This window comes from Meles meles, chromosome 2 (assembly GCF_922984935.1).
Source record: "Meles meles chromosome 2, mMelMel3.1 paternal haplotype, whole genome shotgun sequence".
Lineage (NCBI taxonomy): Eukaryota > Metazoa > Chordata > Mammalia > Carnivora > Mustelidae > Meles > Meles meles.
Window position 1 is genome coordinate 171,840,238 of NC_060067.1, and position 27,322 is coordinate 171,867,559.

General features: G+C 38.7%; 1 protein-coding gene across 2 annotated transcripts in view; it reads left to right on the forward strand.

The window, feature by feature from the left end:
* The first annotated feature begins 1,186 nt into the window (after positions 1–1,186).
* The window catches only part of KAT6A (lysine acetyltransferase 6A), a 114,165-nt gene continuing 88,029 nt past the window's right edge, over positions 1,187–27,322 (forward strand). For both annotated transcript variants that reach the window (XM_045994874.1, XM_045994884.1), the window contains exons 1-2: positions 1,187–1,273; positions 3,834–4,743. In XM_045994874.1, coding sequence (XP_045850830.1) covers positions 4,144–4,743 — 600 coding nt within the window. In that variant the 5' untranslated portion in view covers positions 1,187–1,273; positions 3,834–4,143. The remainder of the gene's footprint in view (positions 1,274–3,833; positions 4,744–27,322) is intronic.

Sequence of the window (27,322 nt, forward strand, 5' to 3'; positions counted from 1 at the left end):
GAGGTGTTGGGGAGAACTGTCAACATAGGGGCAGGACACAAAACAGTTAAAGGTCCAGTAGCAGGAAAACACTTCCACTAAAAATTATTAAGCATTTAATATGTCTTTTCATTTGTCACTTACTGCAGGGAAAAAAAAATGAAGTATGACTCAATCTCTGTCTCAAGGAGTTTAAACTAGATGAGAGACAAGACAAAGAAACATATATGTCACCAGTAGAAGACAGGCCACAAGAAGTGCCAGTTCTTGGTTCAGCTATCAATTTGGAAAAAAGCAATTCTGCACAGGGCATGGGTAAAAAACTGGCGGTGGAACAAAAGTGATCAAGGTTTCAAACTCAGATGTGTGCCACAAAAGAGCTGTGTGACCTTGTGCAAGTCACAGGACACAAGTGACTTGGGTCTTTCTATAAAAATGGCTTGCTAAGGTCCAACAAGACTCTCTGTTGTGGGGAGGATGAAGTCATTGTGGTGAAAGGGCTTGTTATGGGTGTCTAAGTTTCCACCCTTTCTGCCCTCTTCTTTTTCCTACAGTAGGGTAAAATGTGTGGGGTGCTAGTGAGAGCAAAAAGGGAACCATAAGGGGAGGCAACTTCCTCCTGCCCTTTGTCTCCTCCTCACTCCCCCCTCCCACTCTCGACCTCGGTTCTGGGAGAGTCACTGTGGAAGGGCACAGAAGTGGGGAGGGAGGATTTACTAACTGTAAACAGACATCATCAGGAGTTCAGATCGTCTGGCCACCGGATTTCCTTGCCATTCGGAAGCCACCCCACCCATGCGCTTGTCCTCAGTTTCCCTAGCTGTGTAATGGGGATACACTCTCTCCCCTTCCTGCTATCCGCCTGACCTAACAGCGTGAGAAAGAGGAGAAGGAACCCCCAGTAGCTGGCCTCCAAGCCCATCAGGTCCTCCTCCCACTTTGGCTTTGGCCTTTTGTACCGGCCCCACGTGACCTGCCCGGCCGGCTCTTCCCTCCTGTCCCGCCCCGCCCTCCGGCCCTTCCCGGCTCTCCGCGCAGCTCTTCCCGCTCCTAGCCCGCCACCCTTCGCGCTTCCCCTTCTCCCTCCCCCTCGCCTCCCTCCCAGGCTGTTCCCGCTCCCTCCCCCAGGCAGCCGTTCCCTCGCGACGCTTCCCCTCCCCCCGCGGCTGTTCCGCCGCCTGGCCTCCCCTCCCCCCGGCCGGAGCTCACTGTCTCCAAGATGGCGGCCGTGTCAGTTTGGGGCATCTCCGCGGTCCGGCCCGGGGCCTCGGGATCCCGGTTCTCTTCCCCCCCGGTAAGTAGCCGAGGAGCCACCGGCGAGCGTCCCTGGCCGTCGAGCCCGAGGCTGAGCCGCTCCGGGGCCCGCTTCGCCGCTTCGCGGGGTCGCCGGGCCGCTGCAGGCCCCGCCGCGGCCTGCGCCGCCTCCCGCTGCTCTGCGCCAGGCCTCGGGCTGGGGCGCCGAGGCCGCCCCCTCGCGCCCGGCCGGCGCCCGGCTCCCCCCGCCCCGCGCCAGCGCGCCGCCCGCCGGCCCGGCTCTCGCGGGCCCAACGCCCCCGCCGCCCGTCCGCCCGCCAGCTTGCCGGGCCCAGCCCCGGGGAGCCGGCGGGTGGGCGGGCGGCGAGCGGCCCAGGCCGCGGGGCCTCGGGCTGGGCTGTGCCGGCGAGCCCGCTCTCCCTCGGGGGCGCGCCCACCGCCCCGGCTCCACCTGCGCCCGGCCGTTCGCCGCCCCAAGCCGGCCGCGGCTCCTTTTGCCCGCGCTCCCGGGCGCTCGCTCTCCGGCTCCGGCCGGGTTCGCGGAGATCCGAGCGGGGCTGAGGCGGCAAGTGGGGGTGACAGGCTGGCGGGTGTTGTGGTGCGGAGGAGGCAGCACGTGTGGTGTTGTGTCTGTCGGGCTGTCAGCCCCTGTGCGGGGAGGGGAGGCGGCGGGCTGCCTGTCAACCTGCGGCCGGGTTGGCCGGGAGCTGCGGGACCTGTCAGGCTCCTTGGGCAGCCTGCGCGCCGCAAACGCCGCCTTTGAACCGGCCTCTGTGGAGCTTAGGATTTGGAGGAGCTGGGAGATACATTGCTCTGAACTCTTTCACGTGATTTCATTGTTAACTTAGTCCTTGGGTTCTGTTTCCATCTAATGGGAACGGCGAAGCCTCCCGTTGGCAAGCCGCAGAGCCGTGCGGTTTCAAGTTTTTAAAGTTTCTCGCTCTTTAAAAAGAGAGCGCGAAGATGTGTTTGGGGGTGGGGAATGGAGGCCGGGGAGGACTGTCAGAAGCAAGTTGTACTTTCTCTCCAGCCGCTGGTGTACTTTCGGAGAGTTGAAGTTCAAGTCTGCAGGCGCTTTACTTTCGGCAGACCTGGAGACTGGCGAGAACCCTGGCCGGAGAAACAATGACTGGCTGTCATTCATTCGTTTACCTGCGAGCAGAATCAATTAGGACGTTCCCAGCTCCTTAAACTCAGAGTGTAGCCTCTCAGTTAGTTTAGCCTTGATGTCTATATAATGAACGTTCTTGGAGTAATAATTCTATGATTTCTATCCTCTCGAGACTCTCACCAAAATAAAGCATAGCTCTCTCAGGGGGGCTTCTTTTTAGTCAGCTAATTTAAAAATAAATCTTGGCTCAGGTTTGAGTGTTTACTTCAGTCTTTTTTTTTTTTTCCTATTAGAGTTAATAGGACTGTAGCTTTCCTAATATCTGTTAGTTTTCCTTTTGATCATAATGTCAGTCTTAGTAATTGCTGCGGGAGCCATTTTTCTGTCATTGTTTATGTTGTAATGTAAATGCTCTTCAGAATAAGAGCAGATGTTCTGAAAAAAAATAAATTATATTTATTTTTTGGAAGCAAAGAAGTTAATTTGATTCAGAATTCATTATTTTGGTGATTTTCAAAAAGACCTGTTTCTGCCAGATTCTTTTGTTTGAAAGAATATTGACTTTGATCCTGGAGAGGAAATGTATTTTTGTGCTTGTGTTTTACTCGTTAACGTACATTTCAGGTCAGCAGTCTTGAATCTGTGAGATCTGTTTAAACCTGCCAACAGGCAATATAGTACATTTGATATGTAGTGTGTGCGTTTTTGAACCCAGTGATTCTGGGCATTTCTCACTTCTAGTTTCTCTATCTGTAGCTTGGTTATGAATGTTTTGACAGTTTCTCCCTTCAGTTTATTGAATATTAATATTTTAGTTCAGTTTAGGAGAAGCTGTCAGCATGTAATTCTTAAAATTTGAATGAATTTGGATTTTAAAATTCTGAAGGACTTTTCTTACTTGACTTTCAATATTTTTGTTTCCATTTGGAATGTTTACAGTAATGTTGTACATACAGTATGAACTTGATCTGTGTAAATTGCATATTTTGTTTCTTACATAAAATAGTTAAAATTTTCTCAATGTTTTTTTTGCCTAATTGACTGTTTTTATGCAGTTTGAATGTCTGGAATTTTGAAAGATGAAAGATTCACTCTTACTTTCATTGCAGGGTTCTTTCTGCTAATCCAGATACTTGTTGAAGTGCTGAATAGGTTCTTGGTAAAGATGTCAAGGAAGAGTTTCATTACATAGACTGGTGAGCAGAGATTGTGGAGTACAGTATAGTCAGCACCCTCCTGCTAAGTTGTAGCCTAAGGTCATTCATAGCATATCTCATCTCTTTTCCTCATTGTATCCTAATTATTCATCTTTTTTTTTTCTTTTTTACCCCAATGGTTCACATATGTAATTGTTTTTGGAATGTTGATAGAAACTCGTTAAAACAAGTAAACACTTGGTATTTGATTATTTTTAAACACTAGGATGTCTCAGTTACAGCTTATTTATGAAATGGGACTTGATAGAAAACTGACCTTGTTTGTTTTTCAGGCATAAGATGCACATTTTTCTGCTGGGAAGGAGATGTTCTTGAGTTCTTACAACTTTATGAAGAGACCCATGTGTGGTGCTATTGAGAAGTTTATTGGGAAATTTAAAGACATTTCAAATAACAGGTTGTTTTGGTTTCTGAAGTGAAAGTGAGGAGGCTCTCTGTTTTGAGAAAGGACTCAGGCCAGAAAACTTGTATGCTATGGTTAACTGGTTCCCAGCCTCCGAGAATGTTGTTTTCCATGGTGTAAAACTTACTCAGCATCAGGATAAGGGATAACGACTCTATGGATATACAGAATCCTTCACCATGGTAAAACTCGCTAACCCGCTGTATACGGAGTGGATTTTGGAGGCCATCAAAAAAGTGAAGAAGCAAAAACAGCGTCCTTCAGAAGAAAGGATATGCAATGCAGTGTCTTCATCCCATGGCTTGGATCGTAAAACTGTTTTAGAGCAATTGGAGTTGAGTGTTAAAGATGGAACAATTTTAAAAGTCTCCAATAAAGGACTCAATTCCTATAAAGATCCTGATAATCCTGGGCGAATAGCACTTCCTAAACCCCGAAACCATGGAAAATTGGATAATAAACAAAATGTAGATTGGAATAAACTGATCAAGCGGGCAGTTGAGGGCTTGGCAGAGTCCAGTGGCTCAACTTTGAAAAGCATTGAACGTTTTTTGAAAGGTCAGAAGGATGTGTCTGCATTATTTGGAGGCAGTGCTGCCTCTGGCTTTCACCAGCAGTTACGATTGGCTATTAAACGAGCCGTTGGCCACGGCAGACTCCTTAAAGATGGACCTCTTTATCGGCTCAACACTAAAGCAACCAGTGTGGATGGGAAAGAGAGTTGTGAGTCTCTTTCCTCTTTACCTCCAGTGTCACTGCTTCCACATGAAAAGGATAAGGTAAGGGTGGCATATGTATCAGTGTTCATAGAGCTGATGATAATAGCATGCTACAAAGTCACATTTCTAAGAAGTTACATAGAAGTTACCTTCAGGTTTTGTGTTTGGGGACTCATGGAATGATCACTTCTGGTTTTTTATTGGTGAGTTGTTAGAATTCGTAGCTACCAGTTGTCCTTATACTTTGAAATATTTGACGCCTGAGTTTCAGATTGTATTGATGCACCTGAAAGAACAGATTTAGATAAGAATTTAACAATTAGAACATATTTAGATTAGCATGCAACTTTGAGGCTGTTTTAAGTTCTTAGAATGTCTTATACCTGAAAGTTGATGAGCACTTCTAAATGTTGGAGGCTTGGATTTGAAATAAGCAGGTGACTCTAAGAACCTCTTTTCCTTTTTTTCTTTTTGTTGCACATTGTCATTAGGCAGGAGTGAGACTGATTCTCTTGACCCGTTGTGGTAGCTAAGGATTTTCATCAGTTCGTATTTCTATTGTATTCTAACTTTCTGTCATGTAATCTTTGCATAGGATGAAATCTTAAGTGTTACTGTTTATGGCAGGTGTAACTACATGGGTCAGGAATAAAGTATCCTTTATTCCTAAAGTTCTGTGGAGTTGTGAGTTTTGATGCACAGTGGTATACCTTACTGTGTTCTGTGTGTCATGCTGTTGTTTTGTGCAGTTGAAAGTACACTAAGAAAGTACACTAAGAAACACTAAGAAAGTACACTAAGCAAAATTCGGCCCATTAAATAGATATTGGGGGATGAGGAGAATTTTGTTAGTAGCAGTTCTTTTACATTGACGTAGCATCTTAGCTGTAAATTTATTTCAGGTGTTCTGAATATAGTTCTGGGGCGCGTGGTAGTACTGATGCACACTAGTAAACAGTATAGTCAAATAATCTTTGCCTTGCCTAAGACCAGGGAAGCTACTTCTAGGATGAGGAGATTGTAAAGTTAACATTGAATATATTTAAAAATATTTGAGATTCAGTCTAAATTTATTGCAGTTAATAGCCCACCTATAGATTTTTGTTTAAATAGCTATTGAAAATTAATAGTATTTTTCTTTGATGAAGTTTTTAGAGATCTATTTTAGGGTTGTTTTCCCTGTGAACTTTGAAATAGAAACATAATCTTACTGTTATTACCCTTGAAATGATTCTGATAGAATGGTTCTTTGTCATTTGAGCATTTATTAAAAGTGTGGTATTAAAAATTCAATCTGGGCAAGTAACTAAAATGCTTTATTCTGTAGTTCAGTCATATAGAACTCCTACTGTAAGAACTGTTTCTTGATCCCATATGGCTGAAGTTAAAAGAAGTACAATGATTGATTCCTGAAATTGTTACCAAGTGATCTGTAGGTTAAACTACATGGAAACAGGAAATAATTTCTAGTTTATAATAAATTCAGTGTTCTATCTGTGAGTATTATATATATTATAAAGTTTGTTAGAACACCTGGGTGCTTGCTTTTATTATAGTTTCCCTTGCTTGAATTAGATACTTCAATTTTTAGAAAAATATTAGTCCTACATAAAATGACAGTTTTGCATATTTTTAAAAGTTAGCTAATAAAGTACACTATAGAATGGATCTGAGTCCTATCATCCTAGGATTTTACTTTTGAAAGGTACCTTGAGAGCCATCTAACCAACAGTTCTTACTTTGCAGCTGATCTGAGACTTACATTTAAAAAAAAGTTTAATCCAGTAGAGATTTGCTGGTTTACTTTGGTTAGAAATATCTTTTTGGTTGTGTAACTGTAATATATAGTGTTGTTAATCAGAGTATCTAAATTTGGAGTATACATTTAGGAGAATTGAGTTTCATTGAATGGAGACTTCTGTATATGTGTACTGGTCTGAATTGAAAACTAATTTTATAATACCTATGAAATTAGAGTTGGTGAGATCTCCTATATATTTTTAAATAGTCTTATTTTCTGTAGTGATTTTCCTCAGTGCTTCCCCCAAGGATAGGAAAAACTCACATTCCAAATGATAATACAGTGAGGAATTATTCCTTCTCCAAACAGATTATATGTTTGCTCTTTATAATGTTTTTTTAATCTACTTTCTTTCCTCTTTTTAAAATTGATTGGTTTGCTATTATGAACCTAGGTATTCTGAAAAAAAATTAGAGTGTATTCGACAGTGATGGAGAAAGAAGAGTGTAGGCCAGGAGTAGTTTAACTTTTAGGCCTTAATTAATTTAGCAAATGGTTATTGAGCACCTATTGGGGGCCTTACACTCTCCTTAGAACCCAGATGGCATTATTTCAAGTTCCTCTTTATTTTTATCTATATCAATTTTAACTTTTATTTCTTTGGGATAGCAAACTTTGGAAGGAACTGTAGAACTGTATGTTAGATTATCAATAACTGAGTGGTTTTGCTACTTCTGTTGGGATCAGCTGTGTAGAAATACTGTATTTTTAAGAGTTTTTGTGAACACACTTGAAGTTACTTATGTTTTCACATTGATAAATAGTGAGGAAAATCCATGGGCTACTATGATGTAAAAGTTTTATGCATGTTGTAAGGGAAATTTCTGAGCTAGCTTTAGTACTGTGGTACTTTATGGTGAATTTGTTTAATTTGATGTGTTTACTGTGTGCCTGGCATTACTTTAAAGCTGTACATATATTAACTTTTTAAATTCTCGTACAACTCAATGAAGTAGGTACCGTTATCTTACAGGTGAAGAAACTGAGGCGTAAAAGAGGTTTAGTAATTTCTCCAAATCACAGAGATATTAGTGGCAGAGCTAGGATTTGAACTTGGGCAGTCTGGCTCCAGTCTTTGTAACAGCTATACCTGCTGCCTCTTGGGAGTCGTTACATATAATTCCTGTTGCTGCCATCAAGTACACAATTGGGAATGTTCTTGGTGTTAACTTCATAGCACATTCTTTAATTATATTATTATGTTTTATACAATTTTATATTTTTAATATTTTTATATTTTATTATTATAATATTATAGTTATGTTAAATTCTCTAATTTTATTATCTGTCCTTATTTCCCCCTACCTCCACCCCCTCATGGTTTGTGTCTGTTTTTCTCTGTCGTAGACTGGATTTTAAAACTGACTTTGAACCAGTGAAAAGAATGTATCAGAAATCAGAGATTATGAAAAACCTAGTTTTGTATACCTGAGGTCCATAAAAAAATTGTTTTGTCTTCATGATATATATATATATATATTTTTCTTGAGGATAATGTCTATGCTTATTTTCCTTTTATCTGTTACTGAAGTTTTTTGATTTTCAGTCTGGGGTTTGTTGCATGGTGTAATAGAGTGCTTTCATTTGGGGATTCAGAATGTTTTCCCTTGAATTGTGGCATATAGGTGAGGGTGATAGTGTGAAACTGGCTTAAATAACAATTGGCCCCTTGCAAATTTCTTCCCTTTTGAAATACAGATTTTACTCTAGGATAATTTGTTCATTTATTCATATTCATTTGGGAAACATTTAAGATGCCTACCATAACAATGAATTTAAGATTAGGTCTTGTTGAGGATTAAAGCAGAGAGAGGTGAAATATTTTTGGGATTCTTTTTTAGTTTATAAAATGTAACTTTTAGTTTTTTACAGTTGTTGTTCAGAACAATTAAGTGTTGTCAATCCCTGAAAAATAATGATCTGTTTCTTGTTGTCAATCCCTGAGAAATAATGAGGCTGTATTATTTGAGATTGTGATGGTCTGTATCTTTTGACTCTGAGTCTTGGAAGGAACCTTTTCAGGAATGATTTTCACCTTGATTTCTAACTTCTCTGGGTTCATTTTAACACAGAAAAATGTACTTGAATATATATAGCTTATGTTCCATATTACTAATCCAGAAAACTATACTCTTGTGATAATCAGCCACATCATTAAAGTGTTAATTCTGTTGAGTAGTGTTGTGGAACAGAATTATAATTTGTGAAAGCATTACAGTTGGAAAGGGTAGAGAAAGTATTGTCAGCTAATGTTATTGTTTAGTTTATTACCAACTAGGTAAGATCAAGTGATAAATGTATAGCTTTTTAAAATAAGTTCTATCAATACAGTAAACTCTTAGTAGAATCCAAATTATTTTGTGTTGTGGAACTTTCTGTTCCATTTTTTTAAAAATTTTATTTATTTGACAGAGATCTCAAGTAGGTTGGAGAGGCAGGCAGAGAGAGAGAGAGAGAGAAGAGGAAGCAGGTTTCCCGCTGAGCTGAAAGCCCGACAGGGGGCTCGATCCCAGGACCCTGGGACCATGACCTGAGTCGAAGGCAGAGGCTTAACCCACTGAGCCATCCAGGTGCCCCGAATCCAAATTATTTTGTTACTGAAATTTGACATTTTAAATTCACAGAATAAGTGGAGCTTTGATGTAGAGATGTGAATTTGAATGGAAATATGTTTTCAAGTTACTGAGTTAAGAATAATAAAGTTTTGATTTTATTATTTGGAAATGGTCTTTATAGTAAAATTGATGCTACATCATTTTTTTGGTGACTCTAAATGTTGTGGGCCTGGAGGAGAAGCTGGCTAGAAATAAAAATTTGTTACTAGCAAGTTATTGAGGTAGATTAAATATAATTAGGAATTGACTTTGTCTCAGTGGACTTATTCTTATTTAAAAACTCCAGAATTTTAAAAATAACTCAGGCAGAGATATATTTGTAATGCAATACAATCAACTATACAGGCAATTTTTGGTCTTCTGTTTAACTTATGAACTGTGTGTGTTTTGGTTCATTTTCAGCCCATGACACACCCTGAAAGAAAATTTGAGCAACTGAAGCAAACCTTTGGTTTGCCATTGCTAATCAAAACTTCTATACCCAGCCAATGCACACAACCTAGACACTTTTCTTGTACTTTTAACAGTAGCACTTATTTGGACTGACTGCTAATAAATTGATGAAATAAAGGGAAGAAATTAATTAAGTTGCCAGATACTATAAATTGCTTTGGGAATAGGGATCTAGAGGATGTAACCATCTTGACCTTTCTTTGCCCTTTATCAGTAGGCCAAGGGAATGTAAGCAGTTGCTTATAGAAACCTATTAATAACTAACATTTGTTAAGGGCTAACGATGCGTTGAGTACTGTTCAGAGTGCTTTAACATGTTTTCTTATTGAAGTCGCAGAGAATTTTACATGGTTAAATTTTATAGGTGTAGTATATTTATGTAATAGCTATTTAATAACATTTAATAATACAGGTTTTCATTATGGTTTCTCATAAAACACCAAATAGAAAATGAATGTATGCAAAATGAATTATCCATGCTGCCTATTTTTTATTTAGTTCATCCTGACGCACAGGCCAGTACTTTTTTACATTACACTTATCTTTAATACCGTGAAAGCACATAGAAAATAGGACTTTTTCTCTTCCTATGTAGAATATTGGAGAAAGTATATTTTCTACACTGACTTGGATTTTAGCTATATAAGAGAACTGAATCTGGTTGCCAGGTTGGTTAAAATAGAATTGTTTTTTTGTTTTTCGTGAACTGGCAAGTGTTAAAATTACAATAATGAATACTTTTGGTGTTCTGATTTAAACATTTTTAAAGAAACAAATGAATTTTTTCGTGTAATGATTGTTAAGAGCCTCCTTTGGTAAAGTTGTTTACCAGTTGGCTACTCATGGGTGGAGTCAGTTCACAAAGGATCTGCAGCAGATGAATTAGACCTGTAGTGAGTTCACCCTTCTGCTTTTCCCAGCTGGAGCAGGATTAGGACTCATTGAACTGCAGCTGGTTCCCAGGAAAATCTAGGCTTTTTTTTCTGGTGTTTTCCTTTGACAGGAAAGTCATAGTTCCCAACAGATGGCTTTCATCAGCACTGTACATAACTCTGTAAATTCAAGTCCAGAGAATTACTTTCAACTTCATTAGGGAACAGGTGAAGAAACAGTTTGTAGTATGGCACTATTTGGTTAAGGGTTGAAATTAAGCATGGAGATTATAGTAGTGTAGCGTTTAGATTTGCAGAATGCTGTTGTAGATCAAAACAGTTTTTAACGCCAGCAATTTAAAAAAAAAAAAAAAAGATCTGCTAAGGAAAAGTAGATTTGGCTGTGGTGTTGAGTAAGGTATATTTTATAATTGGATTATATTACGTTTACAAAGTATAGATAAATTCTTTGAAAAAAGAATTGAATCTTACACATTTTATAGAATTTTGAGCAAGTAGCAGTCTTGGTAACAGTGTTTCTAATCTTATTTCACAAATAGAGAAATTGAGGTCCCAAGAGACTTGAGTGTCTTGTTCAGTCCCACATAGTAAGCTAATCTGGGAGAAAGTGGTCAGACCCTTCTCAGTTCTTTGCTTTTCATCATTAAGCTGTAGTACTGCTTAAAAGTGTTAGAGAGCAATGAATATAAAATAATGGATTTCTTCATGGAAACCATAGAATAAACCCTGGTCTAGAGCATTTTGGTGGTTTTTATAACCACAAGTATGTAAATCAGCTTGTTTCAGTGTTTGAAGATAGCTATACATTCTTGAAAGTTGAAACAGTTTTTTGAATTTTTTTGGAAAAGACTTTTCTTATGGCTCTAATTAGAAGAGTTAGAAAGTTGTATTTTTTTTTTTTAAGCTAAATATTAGAACATGTTGATACCTTAGTGCTGGAAGGGAAAGTAAATACTCCTTGAATTTTGGGGAAAAAAAAAAAGTCTGCTTATAGTTAAGTCTGATTTTCAGAAAGTCTATATAACATAGACCTCTGAAGGACTTGGATCATTGCTTAGAACTTAAAAAATTTAGGACTGAGGGGCATCTGGGTGGCTCAGTTGGTTAAGTGTCTGCTTTCAGCTCAGGTCATGATCCCATCTGGGATGGAGCCCCATGGTGGGCTCCCTACTCAGCGGGAGCAAGTCTCTCCTTCTGCCCCTGCTCCTGTGCTCTTTCTCTCTCACTCACTCTCTCAAATAATAAATAAAATCTTAAAAAAAAAATTAGGACTGAGATCGAAAGGTACCAGCCTTTCTATTAAGTAATGAAGTAATTCTTATCAAAGACATCAGATATGGGGAGATAAAAATGTAGGGTCTATATGATTCATTGTTATGTATATATAGAGTCTTGGTTCTGGATGATTTGTAATAGTAAACCTTAAGAGAAGGTAGCAGATAATAGATTATGTTTGTCTTTTTTGGTCATTGTGACAGTTCATCTCTGCATTACTTTTACTTTGTGGTAAAATTTAGCAGCTACATTAGACTAATGGCAAAAAAAGAAGTTAAGATTGGGAACAGTTATTTATAAAATGATTGGGTGTTTTAAGATTATTGGTAAATGATGTCGAAAGAAAATCTGGGCGCTAAAAAATTTAAAATCTTTGTGTGAAAGATGGGGGTTGGGGGGTGCTATCATGCTTATATTATAGGCCGCTTTTTCCTCTAGGGAGTGGTGAACTGTAGTTGACCTGGAGAGCTGCTGTTAAGTGTTGGTTTTCAGTTCTTTCTGCTTACTAGAGTGCAGGTTTTTCTTTTTTTCTTCATTGGCTATAGTGAAGCATTTAACTCCTGAGTTTTCTAGAACCTGTAACAGAACCCTTAGAAACATTATTACACTTTTTGTGTGTGTGTTAAGTGTGATGCTGTGTTTTAAGATGGCTTTTCAACTTTTCTATTGAGGGCATCTTCAGATATCTGATTTAGGATTTAGATCCTCTTTTATCATTTCCTTGCTTTAGTTATTTCATTTCTTCTCATGCCAGTCAATTTTTCTTTGAATTCATAACATAAATCTAAAGCCCTGTTCTTTCTAAGCAGTGGTTATTGACACTATATCCACTTTAGAACAACCCAAGGAGCCTCAAAAAATAAACACCAAATCACTTAAATTAGAATCTAGCAGATTTAGGGGGCCCAGATTTCAAGTTATTTTGTTTTGTTTGTTTTGAAGTCTCCATGCGCATGGAATGTATAGCCAAGGTTGAGAACTACTCTAACAGAACTGGCTGAGGGATTCAGGGGACAGAAGCCGCTACTTTTATCTAATTGCAACTCAGACAAATACATGAAACTACTTACTTCACATCCACTCCCACGAACATACTTTGACTGAAACCAGGACAGTGTACTCATGGAAACCTCTAAGTTTGTTTGTTTGTTTGTTTTTTAAATTATTTATGTATTTGACAGAGAGAAACAACGAGAGGAGGGAACATGAGCTGGGGAGTGGGAAAGGGAGAAGCAGGCTTCCCGCTGAGCAGGGAGCCCGCTGTAAGGCTCGAACCCAGAACCCTGGCATCATGATCTGAGCTGAAGGCAGAGGCTTAATGATTGAGCCACCCAGGCACCCCCCTACATTTTGTTTTATCTTACTCCTGACCATAAACTGCCCTAATCTTCCACCTTTCTCCCCTGCCCTTTTATCTCACCTGGGTCTCATATGGCATTATTTTGGAGAAGGTTCCATGTGTGAGTTTGATAGGTGCCCCTCTCCCACCACTCTAATGGTTTTCTTCTGATTGCTTGGCCTTACGGTTTTATCACCTCATTCATGCTTTACTCCTCTAATGGGCAAACCCCAGCCTTGACATTAAGGCAACAGTTTTTCTCTCCCTACTCCTAAATGGGACTGTTTGTCATTTTGAAGATTGTACAACCATGTGGTAGGATGCCACTTACGAATTTGTGGCCTTTAATCAGTTCTGCTTTGGGATGTATGTCTCTGTCTTTCATCTGTTCTCCCTGCAGCACATCAGTTCTCATTGTCAGCAGACACTCCCATATTCTACTTCACAGCATAGAATCTCTCTGGCCATATAAGCTCATTCAGCTTATTCCGCCCTACACTAACCTAAATATGTCTGTACTTACTTTTGTCCCCCTTTGCTACCTTTTCAGAGGATATAAAAGAAAGTGTCTTGTCTAGAGCTCATCTCTCAATGTTTTCTCCTGTCTCAGGGGCCTTGGCCCATCAGTAATGTTCCCAGTCTTTCCATTCTTTGCTCCTTGACATGGGGAAGTCTCTCCCATCAAGTTAGAATAAAAACAAACAGAAACACTGCTGGAGATCCTTGTGTACATCTACATCCTATCTCCTTTCCTTCATTTTGAAACTTCTTGAAAAAAAAAAAAAAAGGGTCTGTATTCATTCCATGTCTGTTGAAACCTGCTCTTTGGTCCTAGAGCACCGTTTTAAACAGTTCTTGTGTACAGTTTTCAGTCTTTGTTACTTGACTTTTCAGCAGCATTTATGCTTGTTGACCATTCTCTCCTCTTTAGACCTTTGGGATAATTCTTTGCTAGGTGTCTTCCCTGTTCTCTTCCTGGTAATTCATTTTCCATTTACTGGACTTTTTTTTTTCTTTTGCCTGAATTTTGTATGTTGGATTCCCTAGGTTTCTGGGTTTTTGTTTTGTTTTGTTTGTTTGTTTGTTTGTTTTGAGAGGGAGGGGTGAGGGAGGGGCAAAGGGAGACTCTTTTAAAAAAATTGAGGGTGAGAGCATGTGGACTTGAAGGGGGAGGGACAGAGGGAGAGGGAGAGGGAGAATCTCTCAAGTGGGCTAGGAGCTGAGTGTGGAGCCCCTTGTGGGGCTTGATGCCACCATCGCCAGTTCATAAACTGAGCTGAAACTGAGAGTCGGATGCTCAACGGACTGAGCCATCCAGGTGCCCCCTAAGATCCTTTCTTTGCTTGCTTCTCTTTGTTTCAACCTTCTGAGTTCTCTCTAGACTTAACTTCCACTGTACTAATGACTAAATTCATAATCCAAATATCTCTTTTGAGTTCTGGGCTTGTATAACCTACAGTGTAGTGTCTTTTCTTAGTCACTTCAAATTCAGAATGACCCAGACGGACTTTATCACCTCCTAACTTGCTCTTTTGATTTCTTACTATGGTAGGGGACATTGCCATTGACTCGGATTCCTAAAAGAAACTTTGGTGTCATCTTCTACACTTCACTTGTACTTCTTTTGGATTCAGTTCTAGTCCATTCCCAATCTTTTCTACTTCTTTAACATCTCTTTTAATTCTCCATTCCAGCTGCTACTCTTAGTACAGGTCCTTGTCATTTCTCTCCTGTTTTACCTTAGTAGTTTCCTCGCTGGCGTTCCTTCCTCCGGTGTCATCTCCCTCCAATTCATATTTTTGCCAATAACAATCCTATTAAGAAGTGATTAAGAACATAGGCTCGTGGGGGCGCCTGGGTGGCTCAGTGGATTAAGCTGCTGCCTTCTGCTCAGGTCATGATCTCAGGGTCCTGGGATGGAGCCCCGCATCGGGCTCTCTGCTCCGCAGGGAGCCTGTTTCCTCCTCTCTCTCTGCCTTCCTCTCTCCCTACTTGTGATCTCTTTCTCTGTCAAATAAATAAATAAAATCTTAAAAAAAAAAAAAAAAGAACATAGGCTTGAGAACCAGACCATCTGGGTTTGTATCCCATGTAGGCACCACTTGCTTTATGAGCTTGGGTAATTTGCGTAATCTTTCTTAGCCACATTTCTTTCTATAAAATGGAGATGATATGGTGTGTATCTCATAACGAAGTTCCAAAGTTTTAGTGAGTTAATGTACATTAGTGTTGTCTAATAGTGCTTTGTGTGATGATGGAATGAATGTTCTGTATCTTTGCTCAGTACCCTAGCCAGTGGCCATATGTGGCTATTGAGCTCTTGAAATGTGGCTGGTTGATGAAGAACTGAATTTAACTTAATTGTAATTTAATTGAAATAGCCATATGTGGCTAATAATTACTGGACGATACAGAATACATAAAATCCAGTGCTCTATAAATGTTAGCTATTACTGTCTTTCTAAAGTTCAACCTACTTCTCTGCTTAAAATCCTTCAGTGCCAAATTCTTTGGCATAATGTATGTAACTTTAACCCCATTTGCACCATTGTGTTGCTCCAAACTTGTCTACTGCTACTTCTTTATAGGCCCTCTGTGTTCCCCTGTGCTAATGGTTTTCAAAGTGTTGCCCTAGGGACTAGAAGTAGCAGTAATGTCACCTGAAAATGTTTGAAATGCAAATTCTTGGGCGGTATTCCAGGCCTACTGAATCACAAAATGGGGGTGGGATCCAGCAACTTGTATGTTAATAAGCCCCAGCTGATTCTGCTGCATGCTGAGGTTTGAGACCCACTTCCCATTCCAAACTACTTGTAGTTCCTCAGAACCACCTTGTTTCTCTTGCTCCAGTTTTTCTCATATCTGGAATGGTTATCCTTTCTCTTTTCTTCACCAGTCAGCTTTTATTTAACCTTGCAGTCTTAGTTTAGGCATATCCTCTTTCTGTTTCTTTCTTCATTATTACTCATCCTGTTTCCAGGTTGACTTAGCTCTCTTCATGCCCTTGATATCCCATACATGCCTCCTTCATAGTCCATTTTACATTGCATTGCTGCTTTAGCCTGTCTCCTACTAGTGAATTTAGGATCTTGTTTTTCATCTTTGTATCCCTGTCTATCTGGCACAATGTTTTGGTATGCTTAGCAAGTATTTATGGAACATTTTCAGGTGCCAGCACAGTGATTAAGTCCTGAGTAAAGGAGATACAATCTCTAATTAACATACACAGTGGTAAGTGCTCTGTTGGGGTAAAACCTAGTTTTGTCGAAATGCAGAGGAGGGGGTGGGGAAAGTTAGGGAAGTCTTCTCAGAGGAAGTCAACGTGAGAGGTTAGGTTAGTGAGGTGGGGAAGCAAATGGGTGGGGTGGGAAAGTGAGTGGTTCCTGCAGAGGGAACAGCACGTACAAAGGCCTAGAAGCAAAACATTGCAGGCCCATAATAAATGTTTAATTGGGTATGAATAAAAAACCAAATCACATGTCTAACTTTTAGATCTTGGTTTTGGAGTCACTACCCTCCACGGCAAACATTAGTTAGCATTTTATATGTTTCTGCATTTTGCTAGCAGCTTTTTTTTTTTTAAAGATTTTATTTATTTGAGAGAGAATGTGTCCAAGCAAGGGGAGGGGCAGAGGGAGATGGAGAAGCAGACTCCTCATTGAGCAGGGAGCCCGGCTTGGGCTCCATGACCTGGGTCTCCATCCCAGGACTCTGGGATCTTGACTTGAGCAGGAGGCAGACTCTTAACCAACTGAGCCACCCAGGCATCCCTACATATGTAACTTTCAATAAAAACTTACCTTTCTTTGAATGCTTTACAAGTGGGTTGGCTTTGTTATCTATTAACTTTGAAAGAATAATAAAAATAACACAATTTTATTTCTGCTAACTTCAGTTAAACAGAGAACTTGTAACTTCAGCAAAGAAAACTAGAGAAAGAAAAAGGGAAATAAAATATTTTTCTCAAACTTCATTTGGGTGGTGTAATTGTGTTTCCGAAGTGTTTCACAGATTATAAAGAATTTTGCTTTCACATATGTCTTCTTTTGCTATAATACTTTTGTAATAAGGTAATCAGTCCAGGTGTTACGATTGCCAGATTTTATGTATACAGAAGTATATGATTGGTTAAGATAATAAATGGAATTACAGTCCTGGTTTCTTTCAAGCCCAATACTCCTTTTGGTAGATCAGGCTGCCCCTTGTTCATGAAAATGACAGGCATTAAAAAAGTGCTGTCCTTCACCATTTATTAGGTACATCTGTTCAACCATTTATCAGGTCCTATGCATTATTAATCTTTGTATCCAGATCGTGACACTTTGTAAGATGCTCAGAAAATGTTTGTTGAGTTGAAACTGTCAGGTTTAAACTGAAGGGAAAATGATAGAAATCGTTTGTTTTTTCTTTTTTAACTGTTAACTCTCTTTAAACTTAGAGGCTAAACCATTTATTCTCTCAAAATTTATAGCCTCTGTAGATTAAAAAGAGAGATAGTGGTTCATATGTTTTCAGCAAATGTTTGATACCTTAGCTAAAAAGTACCATTTGCTACTTCCTTCAAGGTAATATTTGTTCTCTATTACTCATAAAATATTTTTAAAACTTCAAGAAATTGTGTTTGCCTAATAGAGAATATATTCATTAGTATGTACAATTCAAAAAGTGCAAAAGAGTTCTTCTAATTCCCCAGCTAAGTAGTTCCCCTCCTAGATGGCATTCCCCAGCTAAGTAGTTCCCCTCCTAGATGGCAGCCAGTGTGTTTGGTTTCTACCTTCCAGACAGATTCTCTGTATATATAAGTAATCACTTTTTTATATGCATTTTTTCCTGCAGTTGATAGCATACCTTCACATACTGTTCTGCACCTTGCCTTGTTTTTCTCCCCCTCAGTAACCTCCTTTGTGCATTATTTTAGATTTGTAAGTTCCTAAAAGTAGAATAATTGGGTCAAAGAATGTGTATGCCTTTGTAATTTTGGTATTTCTAAATTTCTCTCCATAGAGATTTACTAGCAGTACATTTTTTGCCTACACCCTTTGCAACACAGTGTTACCAAACTTTTTGATCTTTGGCAGTCTCATAAATGAAAAATCATTATCCATTTTCGACTTTTTTGCTTCTCATCGGAGTTTGTTCTTCTGTCCTACCTAGTCCCAGAGACAACCTCTGATCTGTATTCTGCTACTAGTCTCTCTTAAGCCTGATTACTTAAAGGCATACAATTTTTAGAGGTAATCAGAGATGTGTTGAGATTCTTTTTAACTGTTACATGTGGCTTGAGAAATATCTAGGTCTTTTTTGCTGGGTCTCCCTTGTAAGCCTGTAATGACCTCTCTTGCAGTGGCCTATACTGTTAGATTTCTGGCCTATAGAATGACCCTTCACCCACACCCCCAAATCTTAAGTTTGTTGCTTTTGTACTGATGGTGGGGAAAACCTATTCAGTAGATGATTTATTATGTTCGTGCTTGTCGGTCTTTTTAAATGCATGTATTACTTGTATTTGAAAACTTACATAATTTTGAATAAATACGTGCTAGGTATTTGGGTCACAATTACCCTTTAAGGAAAGTTGTCTATTTTATAGATGAACTAACAGCTCATGGAGGTCAAGTGATTTGTGCAAGGTATTGGAGCTAAAACATATGTGCTAGAATGTAGAGGCTAGTGGTGGTTATAAGAAAAAACAACAACAACTATGAATTCAGAGTTGAGAAAAACTCAAATTCTGGTAAGTTGGTGTATTAGTTTAAAGTTCTTTGTGAATTATTACAAAACTAATTCTGATTAGTTCGGGCTTATATAAGAATAGTTAAAGATCTCAGCCTCATCGCTTGTTGTTTGATCTTTAAGTTACTTTATCTTCCATGAGTGTCAGTTTCCTTTTCTGTAAGAGGGATAGTAATAGTACCAAAATTACCAAATTCATCAAGCATCAACCTTTTTGTAAGGCACATGTGCTAACCACTACACCATGGAACCAAGCATCAACCTTTTTGAAGATTATTTTTAGCCCAAGCAGGTCATAGCTAAAATGGTTTTTTAGCCTTTGCTTTCAAAAATAAACAGCAGGAAGTAGTGCTGACTTGCCCCTCTTTTCTCCAGTGAAACAACAAAACAAATCAATTTACTAACCCACAAAATATTGCCATCGTATTTTGAAAATTATTTGAAGTTTTCATGAACACGTGTCAATTTTAACAGGACATAAAAACAGATACCTAGATATTTAAAAAGTGTTTTTCATATGCTTTATAATCCATTTAAATTAGGATGGGCAGTCTCTGGTCATATTCCTTTGGAATAGGCAAAATATTTGAGTAGTCCCCACATTTGGTCCTATTTTTTAGTTAAGTGTTCCTCCCCCTCCTCAAAACAAAAAACAAAAAAACCAAAAAAAGAAAGTACACCCTTTGCCAAAGTTGTCAAATAGGTCTTTATTTTGTATCTTGAAGCTCAGAATTAAGGTAAGGATGAAGCCTTGAACTGTTGTTTTTCCCCATGCAAAGTGCCCTAGCTCATGTTGGGAATCAGACTAACAACTTTAATATAACTAAGTACCCTCTTGTGTAGTACTGTTCCTCAAATTGTCATCTGGGAATCTTGTTAAAATACAGTTTTAGGTCTTTGGTGAGGCCTGAGATTTTGCTTTTTTTTTTTTTAAAGATTTTATTTATTTACTTGACAGAGAGATCACAAGTAGGCAGAGAAGCAGGCAGAGAGAGAAGAGGAAGCAGGCTCCCCGCTGAGCAGAGAGCCAATGTGGGGCTTGATCCCAAGACCCTGGAACCATGACCTGAGCTGAAGGCAGAGGCTTTAACCCACTGAGCCACCCAGGCGCCTGGAGATTTTGCATTTCTAACAAGCTCCTGAGTATTCCACTGCTGAACAGAATACACTTTGAATAACAAGTTTCTGTAGGATTGTATCTCTTTCACTCTTGACTGATTGTCTTAAATCATATGCTTATTTTCAGACATGCACTCAGCAGATTTCCACAGAATATCTGTTTCCCAGGTGCTATGCTAGGTACTGAGATTATATATAAGAGGGATACTAGATACATACTCTGCTCTCAGTCAAGTAAGGGAGTCAAGGAGATAGCAATAAATTATATGAAGTGGTAATGCTTAAGTCCAGGGAGCTCTGAACACCTAAGTTTAAAAACTGTTTTTTGTTGTTGTTGTTTTTTTTTTTAAGATAAAGAAACTGATTTGTCTGATGTATTGACATGTAAATTCCCAGTATAGTGGACCTTTGATTGAATTGATTGTCAGATAGATTAGATGTTGGCAAACATTTTCTGTAAAGTGCCAGAGAGTAAATATTTTAGGTTCTATAGGCCATATAGTCTCTGATCTCGCTTCTCAACTCTTGTGAGGATCAACTATAGACAATATGTAAACAAACAAGTGTGTGTTACAGTAGACTTTACTTACCTAACAGGTGGTAAGCTGGATTTGGTCTGTAGGCCATGGTTTGCCCACCCCTGGTCTAGAATAGCAGTGTTTTTGCATTCAATTGTGAGACATGTTGAAAATAATTTAAAGTAGGAAATGACTTAATTGAAAAATTAAGGTGCTTACCTCTGAAATAACATCAGTGCTTTATTTGCATTCATATATGCTATCTGGGAACATGAGTTGTTTACACAGGCATATCTTGGAGATATCAAGGGTTCAGTTGCAGACCATTGCAATTAGCAAATATTGTAATAAAATGGGTCAGATGAATTTTTTGGTTTCCCAGTGCATATAAAAGCTATGTTTACACTATATTGTCTATTAAGTATGCGATTGTATTCTGTCTAAAAAAAGTACTTATTTTAATTAAAAAATAGTTTATTGGTAAAAAATGCTGTCATCTGAGCTTGAGTCATGATCACTGATCACAGATCAGCATAATAAATAAAGTAATAATGAAAACAGTTTGAAATATTATGAGAATTACTAAAATGTGACACATAGAAATGAAGTAAGTGGATACTGTTGGAAAAATGGCACTAATAGACTTGCTTGCTGCAGGGTAGCCACAGATTTTCAATTTGTAAAAAACAACATTATCGCAAAGCACACAAAGCAAATGCCCAATAAAAGAAGGTATGCCTGTATACAAGGGTACCATATTGTACATGTGATTGTCATTTGTCATGTGTGTCACTGAGAAAAAGGTGAAGAGCTGTTGCTTGAGAATTTTATCTTATTTATTTATTTTTAAGGACTTTTTTATTTGTCAGAGAGAGCACAAGCAGGGGGAGCAGCAGGCAGAGGGAGTAACAGGTTCCCCGCTGAGCAAGGAACCTGATGTGGGACTCAGTCCCAGGACCCTGGGATCATGACCGGAGCGGAAGGCAGACGCTTAACTGATTGAGCCGCCCAGGAGTCCCCTTGCTTGACAATTTTAGTTCATATTCCTAAAGAGCAGCACAAATGCTTATTTTCTCCTTTTACTGTATGGGGAAAGGAGCCGTGACAGGTAGAGGGGATTAGGGGATCTCAACATAACTATGCAATGAAGCATTTCTGTAAATTGCTTTTTTTCTGGTCAGTATTGAAAAATGCATAATATAAAAGAAGACATCCTTGGACACTCAAATCAGTTATCATCATTTAGGATAGTAAACGGAATTTGGGATCTGGAGTTTGCTTTCTGGTTTCACTACGTAATTAGTTGTGTGGTCCTAGGCAACGTATTTAATTTCTTTGCCCCCTCCATTTCTTCATGGGATCATGATACTGCTCACACTTTAGGATGTGGTAAGAAATCCTGTATCTGATAGCATCTAGTACATAGTAAGTACTAGCACCTAGTACATACAACACTGGTACATAGTAAGCTGTTGGTAAATGTAGACTGAAGTAATTTTCTGACCTCAGCAGAGATGGAGAGTAACTATAGTCCTGACTGTAAATTAAATAATTTTGATTTCTTTAAGATTGCTACCAGGAACAGTTTTTTCTAACATTATTATAGCTCTTTAGTAGACTAACTTGGATTTTTTTACAGAGCTTAGAATTTAAAAAAATTGTTAGTCTCTTTGAGCTGCATTAATAGAAGGAAAAGGTGACATTCACTACTGACAAGCGCGATACATACATAAAAAGTAGGGGCACCTGGCTGGCTCAGTTAGTTGGTAGAGCATGCAGCTCTTGATGTCGGGCTTGTGGGTCCTGTGTCTTGATGTCGGGCTTGTGGTGTCTGTACTGTGATAGTCTATTTATCTGCCTCTCCTGCACCCAAGCACCACCTTGGGTGTAGAGATTACTTAGAAAATAAAATTTATTAAAAAAAAAAAGAAAATAAAATTATATATATATATATATATATATATATATATATATATATATAGGATAATTGCTGTTTATCAGCTTTATTCATGCCACCTATGTCTGTCTCCCATTGCCTTACTTAGTTATTTCTTTTTTTGGCTACTGTAGTTGTCTTTAGGCTGATTTCCCTTCATTCATCCAGTAAATATTTATTGATACCTGACATGTGGTATAGGGACTATTATGGGTATTTAGTGTGGGGATTTAGCAGTGAACCAAATGGATAAAAATGTCTGTTCTTATGGAGCTTAGATTATCTAGCAGACTCCAGTCTTGCCATCTGGAACTCACCTCTATACTTTTATCTGATTACTCTCTCTAAAATACCATGTCCTCCCTTTGTTTAGAATGCTCAGGTCTCATGGATTTTTGTTGCCTCCTGGATGAAGTTCAGGCTCTGTGCTGTAATGCATTGTCATCTGTTGCCACGCTTCTTAACTCTCTGCCTTCCAACATATTGCAGTTCCTTATAGGCACCACACTCTTGCCTTTCAGTTTTTATATGTATGTATTTCTGCTTGGAATGTCATTCTTTTAGATGGTCCTCCAAACAGAAAAATAGCCAGTGCTCATCTTTTAAGCCTCCGGTACCAGCACTGGCTTGATGAGATGACTTTCTTTATGAATGTAACAAACATTCTCATGGGATGATAGGCATGCTGATGCTATGACATTTTTTCTTCTGTACTGTGATAGTCTATTTATCTGCCTCTCCTACTGACATTAAAGGCAAGGGCTGCTTTTTATTTCTTTCTCAGTGTCTGTCAAGGGGCCTGGCTCTTAGTTTGAAATAATCATTGAACAAATGAATGAAATGCCTGAAATTCTACTATCTCAGCACTATCAAGCTGACCGAAGAATGTTGGGAGTTCATTCTGTAAACCTTTGAATTTGTGGAGTGTTTACTTTGTGCCAGATAATGGAGATAAATAGATAACATCTTCTCAGATGAGTTAACAGTAAGGCTGACAACTTAACTTTCACCACAGACCCTCCTTTTTATTACACATGCATATACATGAGTGTGTGCACACATATTGCTAATAAGTAGTCTCAAGTATCCAAAACAGTGCTATTATCTTTTTATTTTTATTTATTTTATTTTTTAAAATTTATTTACTTGAGAGAGAATGTGAGAGAGAGCGAGCAGGAGAGGGGAGAGGGTCATAGGGAAAAGCAGACTCCCCGCTGAGTGGGGAGCCCGTTGTAGGACTCATCACTACCTGAGCCGAAGGCAGTTGCTTAACCAACTGAGCCACCCAGGTGCCCTGTTATCTTTTTAATGAAGCAGTGTTCTAAACTGTCGAAGATAGACGTAAAAATGTGGGGATCTGCTAACCATTTTACAATCGTACGAAAAAGGAATATGGGTCCTGGTTTGTCAGAAAACCTTCTGTGGTCACCTTCTGGTACATCAAGAAGTTGTTAGCATCCAGACTTGCAGAATAGGGGCAGTAACTTAGAAGAAAAATCTGGAGACCAGAGGGAAATAGTCTTTAAGAATTACTGTATCACTGGTACCCTAGGCGGTTCAAAGAATGACACTATAAAAACAAGTAAAAAAAAAAAAAGAGCAGTGACAACTTTGAATAGAAAGTGATTCAGGGGCACCTGGGTGGCTCAGTGGGTTAAAGCCTTTGCCTTCCGCTCGAGTCATGATCCCAGGGTCCTGGGATCAAGCCCCATATCGGGCTTTCTGGTCAGCAGGGAACATGTTTCCTCCTCTTTCTCTGCCTGCCTTTCGGCCGACTTGTGATCTCTGTCAAATAAATAAATAAAATCTTAAAAAAAAAAAAAAGAAAGTGACTCAGAAAAGATGAACTCTGAATTAAGAGAAGTTTTGAGGATAATTAATTAATTTTGCTTACATTTTTATTCTTTGCATGCACAAGATTGATATATGATAAAAATGTCTAAGAGCATTTTCAATAAGTTTGCTTAAAAATTTAAGTAGTAAAAGCATTTGGGGGAAAAACTGGGGGAAATGAAGGTATAGGAGTGCTTGGGTGGCTCAGTTGGTTAAATGTCTGTTTGCCTTTGGCTCAGGTCATGATTCTGGGGTTCTCGGATGGAGCCCCACATTGGGCTCCTTGCTTTTACTGGGAGCCTGCTTCTCCCTTCCCTCTTCCCTCCTGCTCACGTGGTCTCTCTCTCTCAAATAAATAAATAAATTCTTAAAAAAAAAAAAAGAAAATGAAAGTATAAGCAGTGCTAATATTTTTTTGCGCATCCAAGAGATCTAAAGTCATTTGGATGGTTTAGTTACATACAAAATATATTTTATTTTTATTTTTTTTTCTTTTTTCTTTTTTTAAAGATTCATTTATTTGACAAAATATATTTTAAACAACTGTGTTTGCTCATTAAATCATTGTATTTACTGTCTTTAAAAATGTGAAGGCTTGTGTATGGAGGTATTAAATCACTGTATCGTACACCTGAAACTAATACTATACTGTATATTAACTAACTGGAATTTAAGTAAAAAAATAAAATAAAATGTTCACACTAGTAGAAAAAAATTTTGAAGGCTTGTAAATGTTTTCTTCTCCCCTTAAGAGTAAAGTTTTGTCCTTTCTGTGATACTCTGAGAGAAAATTTTTTTGTCTCCCTACCCCCACCTTTTTAGTAGAGCTATCTACTTGTATATCTCCTTATTTCACCAACACCTCTTTTTAAAAAATAGTACATTATCATATTGCAAGTTCTCTTTGACTCTTATTTTATTGATGTTATACTTTAAAATTGTATTTGTAACCATTACTCTCTTAATCTGTTGTGTTATGTTTCTGGTGTTTTCAATTTCAAGGTGTTTTCAATTTCAATTTCAAGGGTATGCGTATGTAAAAAAGATTGTTAAAATATAACATATATGTATGTTTGTTAAAAGGAAAAGGTTTAATTAATCTTTGACTTATGATCCTTGATATTAATTTTTATTGCTCACTTTTGAACATTTTTATTTTTTTATTTATTTTTTTTAAATTTTCTTTTTTCTTTTTTTTTTAATATTTTATTTATTTGACAGAGAGAAATCACAACTAGGCAGGGAGGCAGACAGAGAGAGAGGAGGAAGCAGGCTCCCTGCAGAGCAGAGAGCCCGATGTGGAGCTCGATCTCAGGACCCTGGGATCATGACCTGAGCGGAAGGCAGAGGCTTTAACCCACTGAGCCACACCCAGGCGCCCCTATTGCTCACTTTTAATACTAATTTTAAAGCAGTAAGTAGGAGAGAGTTGTTTCCTAAATTGCTTTGTTGGTACACCAGTTCCTGAATATGCATTCAAAGACCAGAGGAATCCCCGGCACAGTAAATTAAGGAAACAGTGTGTATTCATAGAAGACCTGTGGAATCCCCAGCTCTGTACTTTTTAAATTTTGCTAACTGAACTTATTTGTATAAAGGAAGACCCTTACCCCCTTCTTTCACCTCTCACATCTTAAGAGCTGTTTCAGAAGCACTGGTATTGTGCTTTTTCTGGGGCTCTAATATTCTTTCACAACTTAGCCTTTTGGTTGTCAGTGCAGTTAGTCTTTGTGCTTTTCTGCATTTGCAGTAAAATATCTGTGGGAGTTAACTTCAAGAGGAAAAAAGAGCCAGCCTGTTTCAACTGAAAAAGCCTGCCCTTAGGGTCTATGTATATCCATGTGCAAACTTATTTGCTATTTTTTTTTTAAATTAAAGATTTTATTTATTTTAGAGAGAGAAAGAGAGTGAGCAAGTGAGGGAAGAAGCAGAGGGAGAGGGACAAGCGGACTGAACTTGGAGCCTGATGCAGGGCTTGATCTCATGACTCTGAGATCATGACCTAAGCTGAAATCAAGGGTCAGATGCTCAACTGACTGAGCCACCGAGGCACCCCTTTGCTATTTTTTAATTCCTGTTTGAACATCAGACTTGTTGACTATTTGGATTATTGGAGTAGGAACAGATACTTCAGTTGTGAATTGGCATGGAAAGTTTTCTAGATCTATTAATTTATAAGCACCTTGAAGATAAAGCGTTTGTCTTTATATTGCTCATAGGCAAATACTGTTTTATGAGTGACAGTAATCTTTGTTTGAATTTAAGGCAAGGAGGGGTTTATGTTCACTTATGGAGTGCCTCCTATGTATCTGACATTGTTAATCATCTGTAATTGGCCATTAAATGCTATTGTGGATTCTGGAAAGTTGTTTGTGTAGTTGCCTCCTAATTAATCTGTCCTGCTTGCTTCCCAGCTCTGCTTTCCCCCAGCACACCGGGGCTGTGGATTACAGTCCTGCTTAGGGAGTACAGAGGCTGCCAACCTGAGAATCAGGATTCTCATTAATACAGCAGACACACAAGGCCATGGCCCTGACCCCATTGGACAGAATATTTGTAGGTTTTGATATGTGATACCTCAAAATTTTTGAAATTTTTGAAATGAAAAATCCATTATCTTTATGGATGACATTGGTGGAGCATCTCTAACTTCAACTATACATTTTCTAGCCTATTCTGTTATATTATGTATATGTATTAATGTGTTCCCTCATGCGGTAGTTAAACCATTTGAAATAGAATCTCAAGGCTTAAGGAGGAGGAGTAGTGGAAGAATTATGAACAGTGATTCCTCAGCTAATTAAAGAGACCTAAACCCATAGCCCAACCTAATCCTGAACTAAAAGTGAATCTTGACTGAAAGTGAATCACTGCATTTACCAAAATGTGTTATTGGATCACACACTGTTCCAGCTTCTGCTTCTGTTACCATCTCCTTGTGTTTGAGGTTGCTTATCCTAATTGAATAACATCTGTAGATTTCTTTGTCTTTTTTAAATGTATATAGATAGATTGATAGATTGACTTGCTAATCTTTTGTCTTCCCTGTCCCGCTTTATCCTTTTCTTCTTTCTTTCTTTGCTTCTCTTGTCCTACCATCTGTTCTTGTCTTATTGCTTTGATT